At 47.8% G+C, this 7,966-nt stretch overlaps 1 protein-coding gene across 1 annotated transcript; it reads right to left on the reverse strand.

Moving 5' to 3' along the window:
- Positions 1-1,245: 1,245 nt before the first annotated feature.
- On the reverse strand, positions 1,246-7,021 carry SPATA31F3 (SPATA31 subfamily F member 3). The gene is given in 5 exon segments (XM_007455940.1): positions 1,246-1,706; positions 4,292-4,803; positions 5,726-5,786; positions 6,333-6,378; positions 6,878-7,021. Coding segments are annotated over 5 exon segments (1,224 nt in total).
- Between the last annotated feature and the right edge of the window lie 945 nt (positions 7,022-7,966).

Below are 7,966 nucleotides of genomic sequence, written 5' to 3' on the forward strand. Positions count from 1 at the left end.
TATAAGCCTTCTGTGTTGAGAACAGACTGTTGGAGATAGGGTCTCAGGAAGAAGCAGGAGATTGTGAAACTATTGTAGTATTAGTAGCAGCAAAGGAGGTAAGACAAGGTCATTTTCTGAATTTTGAAGTTAGAGACAATAGGATTTACTGATAGACCAGAAGCAGACTGTTAGAAGCAAAAGTCATGGCTGACACCAATATTTCTGGTCTGAACAACTGGCAAGAGAAAGGTGCCATTAACTGATGTGGGAGCAGGTTTGGTATGTGTGATTGGGTGGTGGTGGTGGTCTAGAGAATCAGTTCACTTTTGAAACAAATACTGGACATCCGAGTATATACACTTTTGATTAGACAATTTGGGCATATGAGACTGTCTACCCCATAAGATAATGATCTCCATGGAGGCAAGGCCTGTGTCTAGGTGACTGTTGTGTCTGGCATAGTTCCTGGCACACAGTAAGTACTCAAACATTTTAATTGTTGAATGCAAGATGCCTCTCGAAGTCATTTTTATTGTGACTCTTTGGAGACATTATCATCAACTGATTTTCATTCTAGGAGGCATTTATTCCATGCAGCTGAAAGGCAGTGGGGGTCAAACAGGTAACAGGGCTACAGCAAGCTCCCAGATGGGTTACCCCTTAAAATCTAATCAATAACAACATGGTGCAGAGAGGGGAGATTCTATCAATTGCTTCTGACATCTATCATATTAGCTATGTGCCTTTGATAAACACAGAGCACCTCTTCAGGAAGGAAGCACTGTTAACACTCCTCTAAAAACCTTCCCTCCGGATTGTGGGAATATATGAAAGTTATCAATGAATTGTGCCTGTGGGGCCAAAAGTGCACTGGATTCTTGGCTACTACCTCTTGTACTACATCATGCACACTTTGCTCCTCTGGGGCCCAAAGACAACACGGGAAGCCATGACAGAAGTCAAGCCTGATCTTTACCTTCAGTGCACCTTAGACGAGGGTCTTCCTTCTCTGCTCAAGTCCCTTTATCCACAGTCCAGGGCGGAGCTGAAAGAGTTGTGTGGAATGCTGGCCCATTTGTAAAATGGGTTTAAGCTCCCATACCATATGGGAAGTACAATCTACCTCCTCTACTCTCTCCATCACATATCACGTTAAAAACAAAGAGGCACAAACAGGTGGCTCTTTGCTTAGAGGTACACAGTTTATTTGGAGAGGGCCCTGCCTCACCTGCATATTAATGGAAATGATGATGACAGCCTTCTTCAGGAGGATGCAGAAGTTTGGGAACCTATGAACTCCTTTTTCCTGGACTGGGTATTCTCCTTGTATAGACAAGTGCCTTCTGCTGAGGTGAGAGTTGAGACATGGGATGGATTTTCTGGCTGAGTGGCACAAGTCAGCTGAGGACAGTGCTTGGAGCTGTTGCAGGAAAGGCGCAGGAACCAGGATTGGCTGGACTGAAGGGAGTGTCGCTGGAGCTCATTGTCTAGGCACTGGAGGGCATCAAAGAAGGCCATGCCTTCCTCCTCCTTCTCTGACTGAGCTCCCTTCACAGGGCATTTGGTGGGAGGTGGTCTCTTCTCAACATTTTCTGTCTTGGTTTTGGCCACCTTCTCATCCTTAGAGAGGAGAATGGATTCCTTATGCCCTTGACCTTTCACCTTGGGGTTAATCCAGTGTGTAAAGTGTTTCATCTTATTTCCCAGTCCAGCTTCTGCAGCTTCTGTAAGGGTAGGGCTCTTGTGAGTATGGGCTGTCTTTACCAGACCCTGCTCTTGGCCCTACAAAGTGTGGCCCTACAAATTTTGGCCCTGCAAAGCTTGGATCTGAAAAATGTGGCTCCTTTAAATGCTAGACTTGCAAAATGTGGGCCAGCAAGTTGGTCCTGTAAGATCTGGCCCTTTAAGCCCTGAACACTCCAGATCTGACATTCTCAGGAATCCTTGTTTGAGTGAGGTCATTCAACTTGCCCTAACAGCCTTATAGACCATTCTTATCTGGTCCTTTTGTCCCAAGGAATTCTGGAGGATGCTCTAGGAACTCAAGGTAAAGGGAGAAGCTGGTGAAGGTACTGACAGGGGGCACTAAGCTGACAGGATGGAGATGGTGGCTCTAAAGATCCAGACAGATCCTTGCTAGTCCCTACTCACTCAACACAACCATCCTGGCCAAACTCAAATTTTACCTGAGAAAGATCCTGGAGATACATTTGGGAAGTCAGGGGCTCTGGGGGGTTCTACTTAGGACTGTCCCTACTGGAACCTTGGCAGGGTAGATGTTCTCTCTGGTTGGAGAGAGACTCGGCGCTGCACCCCATTCTCTGTGATTCTCTGATGCTTTGAGTTTCCCTGGGTCCTCTGTTCTCCCTGCTGGTGCAGGGAGTTATTCTCACCTTTGCAGAGGCCTGGGGCTCAGGGATCTTCCAGGCAGGGGTTGTTCACACTGGCCTCCAGCTGAACACAAGCACCTGGGCCTCTGTCATGTCCCCACTGGGCTGTGAGATCTTGGAGGCCCATGGGAAGAACCATTAGGACTGCTCTGGAACTAGCTTGCTTTTGGTTCTGCTGCACTGCACAGGATTTATACACTGCTGCTTACATGAGATTGAGCCAGAGACTCTGTTGGGCCCCCAACAGGCCCAGGCACCATCTTTGTGATTGGAGATTGGCTAGTGATTGCCAGGGCCATGGCCTTGGAGAGTGCCACAGTACAAAGAGCCCACAGTTCTGACAGGAAGGCCAAAACTTGTCTCCAGTTTCTCAAAGGCTCCCTGGGAGGGCACCTAGGTAGGTGCTAATCAAGGTGATCAGTAACAGCATCTGGTAAGGCTTACTGCTGCTGGTTAAGGCCTGTCAGTATTCAGGGCGTCACTTCCTAGTCCATGTAGGGACTGATTTCTGCCTCTATGTCTAGGGGCTTACTTTCTGGGGTGCAAGGGAGCCAAGTTGCTGCCAGGGCCCCTGGAATGCTGCAGACCCAGTGATTTGAGTCCCAACCGCTGCAGATGTGGGCAGGGACAATCCCCTAGCAGATCCTCTCATATTTTTAGCCAATATGGCTCTACAACATCACCAAGGCCTGGGAAGCAACTGTGGGCTGGCACTACTGGCCACAATAGATCAGAAGAGGCCACTATCCCCTCTGGCCTCTGGATCTGCAGGCTAGGGGACACTCACCCTGGTCAGTGTGCTGCACTGGGGCAGGGGCTGCTGGTCAGCAGGGGATAGAATCAACTGGATGGACTGCTGGATCTTCTGGGGCAGACCCCAGCAATGGTAAATCAAACGGCCAAATCAACCACTTCTGAAGGTGGAACTCCACCAGCTCAGGGCATGCTCCAGGAAAATACTACCTTGCTCTTGAGGACTGAAATGGGCTTCCCCAAACAGATAGGCCCCTAAGTCTCAGGAAACAGGCTTCAGCATGTCTCAGGGCTTATGCTGTATGGTTCTATGCATCTACAGAGATCTCTGGGCAACAGCTGGCAAGCCCCACAGAAGCTGGAGCTGCCTTTGAAGTGAAGGTGCCACTGCAAGGCTTCACACTTGGCCAGAGTCAGAAATGGGACATTGACATAGGCTTGTTGATAGAAAGATGAAGAAGCCCAAATTCAGGTATGTGGGAAGGAGGTGGGTCTGACTGAGGTAAGAGGAAATTTTAGACAGTTTGGAGATTAACAAATCATTGAAGAAAAAGAAACCAGGCTCCATTTTTGTGGCAAGATGTCTAGGGGTGGACCAGGGACTCAATATGCATAAAAGAGGAACCATAGAAAGGTAGCTGTGTTCTGCTGCAGACAGGACACTGAGGCCTCAGCATGACCCCCAAGCAATGGAAAGAGACCACTTATAAACTGAAAGATGATAGAGGGTAGAGCCAGAGTGACAGAGTTTGGGATTTGTTTGCAGTGACGTCTGCACTGGATCCATAGCGTATCCTTGAAAAACAGATAGTTTGGGTGGACTTGCTTACCTCCCATGAACTCCAGGTCAGGGAAATAAAAGCCCATCTTTTCAACAGAGGCCTTAGCGGTAGCATTCATGAAGAAAGAAGTGGTAGTGTTTTCCCCCAGGCTTGGAAAATTTGGGGGCCGTGTGACATAAGTTGCCATAGGAATCTTCCACAGATCCTGGGAGCCCTCGGGTGTAGAAATGCACACATATATATATACACATACTTAAAGATACATCAGGGATTTGGGGACACAGGAACATGAGATGAAGGGAATGAAAGGTCATGGGGTATTTTAGGTTTGTGAGCTTTGGGTTCAGGGGAAGAAAGGGAATCAGATATTCAAAGGCTGCTGGCCTTATTTCTCTGGAACACATTCAGAGTTGCTCTTCTTGTCTTGCTGGTTCACAGGAATCCTAGGCTCTTCAAGGCTTGAAGAAGACAGAGCTCCCACGTCCCAGGGTACCTCTGGCCCTTGACATTCCTGCCTTAGCTGCTGGTCGTCCGCCCAGTATTCGTGGATGCTGACTGCACTGGCAGACTTGGTGGTTGACTTAGTGGCTGACCTGGCAACTAACTGGGTTAAGGATTTCTGACTTGTTAGTTGTGACACTATGCGGGTTGCTGATGGAAGTGAAAGCTCTTTGGAGTGCAGGGAATCCTGACTCTGCTCAAAAGAGAGACTAGGCGTGGACAAAACCTCTAGGCAAGAGGAGCCCTGCGATGTCCCGGAAGAAGTAGTGGTGGTCAGGGTGTTCTCACCCGATAGCAACTGCTGAATCTCCAGAGCCACAGCGTTGCAGGTTTGGCAGCAGGGATCTGCACACAGCAGCCGCTGCACACTCCCCTCCTGAGGAAGCCAGCCCTGGCTGGGAAGGGAAACATGGCAACCGTTTGTTACTGATGGAATGACATCTGCCTCTTTTCAAGTGTGTGGCCTGGAGATTGGCCTGTAAGCTCTGCGTTCTACCCTCAGGTTGTTTTTGCCACGGCTATTCTCTAGAAACATTCAGCAGGTTAGGGCTAGCTAACCTGGGCAAAGTCTCAGACAACTGAAGGGAACGCAGGGCCTTGAGAGCCTGGGAGGTGGGTGAGTTCTCTGCTGACCTGTGCTGAGAAGCTGAACTAGGAGAAGGCAACCAGGCAGATGGGGGAGCCAATGGTTAGCTGATGGCGCAGCACCAGGAACATCACCAGATAGAACCTGGAGTCAGCCTCGTTTGGGGCTACGGAGGTCCTTGTGGGAACTCTGCATTCTGGGGATTACAGGGCATACACAACATCTCTTGGAAGCCAATCCCTATTCTCTAGAGATCTTAAGAGGGGGACAATATGACAAGCTCCTGCCTGAGGGCTGTCCCAGGAACTGGCCTCCCTGAAGACAAAACCAGAGGAGGTATGTCAGCAGGGTCCAGGGGTCTGCCCTTGAAAGGGTCTAACTGTAAAGAGAATATGAAAATGATGACTGATTTATGCACTTAATTAATTATCTATCCTCCTAACTTGTCTTGTGGTTGAGTGAAAACCCATGTAGTTTTAAATCCTGCACTAGTCAAATCCTGAATTCCAGGGCCTTTGTGAGCCTAGCCCAGAGCAGAACTGCAGGACTCCTGTCTCCTGAGACGTCTGATCCCACCCTCTCCTCTGGGAACCCCCAACCAGTGTCCAGGCTCCACTGTGCCTGGCTACCTCCCAGCCATTATGCTCCTCCCCAGCCCTGCCCCAGGCCAAGCGGAGAAATGATCACAGGCCAGGCTGGGAGTTGGGAGACTGCAAAGAGCAAGAGATCACCTTCTCATGACAGAGAGCAGCTCCCACGGCTTCTCAGCTTCTTCCCGGGAAAGTCTCCTAGCTGAGAAACCAGGAGACAGTGTTACATGGAACGGGAGAGGATTCAGGGAACATCCTACAGGAAGCTGGAGACCTTTGAATGACAGGAGATGGCAAACCCCAACAGCCAGTGCTCTGAGGCACGTCTGACTACAACTTAACCAGGTATGATGTGCTCTCCTGGACCTAATCTCCTTTGACCTTCACAACCACATTTTGAGTGAGACAGCATCATCATGCCCATTTTATGGATAATAAGACTGAGAGCTGAAGTGACGCCCACTGGGTCATAAAACTAGTAAATGACACAGTTAAGGACAGAGCCCTTACTTCCTCACTCCCCTACTTCCTCTTCACTCCCAGGGGTAAGGTGGAGAATTCTGGAACAATTCCCAGGGTCTGATTTCCCACCCAAAAAAGTCTTCTGGGGAGAATCTGTCAACTTGGGGAAATTGGGCCTTCAGTGGTTAGAGCACCTGGTGCCTGGCACCAGCGGTCATTGAGGGACAGGGTTCATGGGAGCCTCACCCACAGTAGAGAGAAGTCAGAGCAGAGACTGGGACGTTACCTCTTGATGCTGCATCTCTAGCCCTTTGTCTGACTCTTCGGTGATGCTTAAAGGCAAAAGACAGTGTGAAGCTGGGGTGCTCTCTTCTTTTCATGTCTAAACTGAGACAAAACCTGCAAATATTTCCCAAGCTTTTTCTGTGTTCCAATTTTACACATTCTCCTACCTTTCTTTTTCCTACTCTACCTTTTTCACACCATAATTTCCTTTCTCTTATTTCTGATTCATTTTTAGGCTCTTCATACTCCATACCTCCACCCCCATTCCCTGAACAAGTTCTGTGGAGAGATCAGGATAAGACAAGAGAAAGGGAGGAACGGTGGTACAGTAGCCAAAGAACCTTAGCCATCCAAGGCCCTAAATGTCCACCAACCAGAGGAATCACCCAAATATGAAGCTGTTCTGGGATCCAGTGAGGAAACTTATTCCATTAAAAAAAAAAAAAAAAAACAGGGGTAAGGGGTTAAGGGTAACAAGAGACAGTGAGGGGATAAAACCTTGTTTAAGGCTTAATTGGTTCAGTTGTGGTTATAGTGTTTCCCTACCCAGCAGCAGCTCCTGTTAGGTCCCAATCTTAAATCTTGATGATTCTTTCTCACTTGCCAAATAATTAATGCAATAATGATGATGGAACCGTAAGTGTAAAGAGGATATCCAACATCCCACAGAATAAAGGTAGGCCTCAACATAATCTAAACCTCACTAGCCATCCCCCTTTCTAGGCTTCCTAGGCTTTCAGGGTCTTAGAACCTAATGCCTCCAAATTCTAGACCTATCATCTCTGCCTCACAGAGCACAGAACCAGACCAGTAGACTGCATCACAAAGCCCTCCTGTTTCCCGTCATGCATAGCATCACAGACCTTTATTTGCCTAGGAGAAACTCATGTGACACAGTGCAGAGCCTGAGCCTAAAGGTGCCAAGTCACAGGAAGCAAATACTCTTTCATGCTCTATTCTCTATATCCTGTTGGTTCACCCTTCTTTCAGATAATAGTCTGGCATCTATCCCCAGATAATTGAGTCTTTATGTACACTGCATGCCCTAAAACAGAGACAGTGGCTACTGTCTCTCTTCATCCTACTACAAAGGAACTCCATGAACTATATCACCTGTACTGGGAAGATAACTAGAAAACACACAAGAGGACAGTGCACACATCGTCTTGTTAAGTCTTGGACAGTGAAGGTTTTGATGCCACAGGCAATAGGTAGTCAGTATCAAGAGGTTCAGGAAAAGAACAGTGATTGATGTGACAAGGAAAGGACATAGCTTCTGTTCTTTTAAATAACTTACTGAAGAGTTAAAGAAGGAGTCCTCCCAGTCTCATCCCTAAGCTGGACAGTGTCAAAGGTACAAAGACATTTGAGTTATGTTACCTGCCTGCTCTCAAGACACTTAAAAACCTAGTTTCAAAGACAATATTAATTCACAATCAAGAACCCACCTTATTAAGAGTTGAATCAAGAACCAGCCTTACTAGGAGTTGAGAAAGAGAGGTATAGGGAGTTATTTAATGGGTACAAAGTTTCTGTATGGGATGATGAAAAAGTTCTGAAAATGGATGGTGGTGATGGTTGCACAGCACTGTGAATGTCCTTAATGTCAGTGACAAGTACACTTAAAAGTGGTTA

Source organism: Lipotes vexillifer, unplaced genomic scaffold (assembly GCF_000442215.2).
Source record: "Lipotes vexillifer unplaced genomic scaffold, Lipotes_vexillifer_v1.1 scaffold920, whole genome shotgun sequence".
Classification (NCBI taxonomy): domain Eukaryota; kingdom Metazoa; phylum Chordata; class Mammalia; order Artiodactyla; family Lipotidae; genus Lipotes; species Lipotes vexillifer.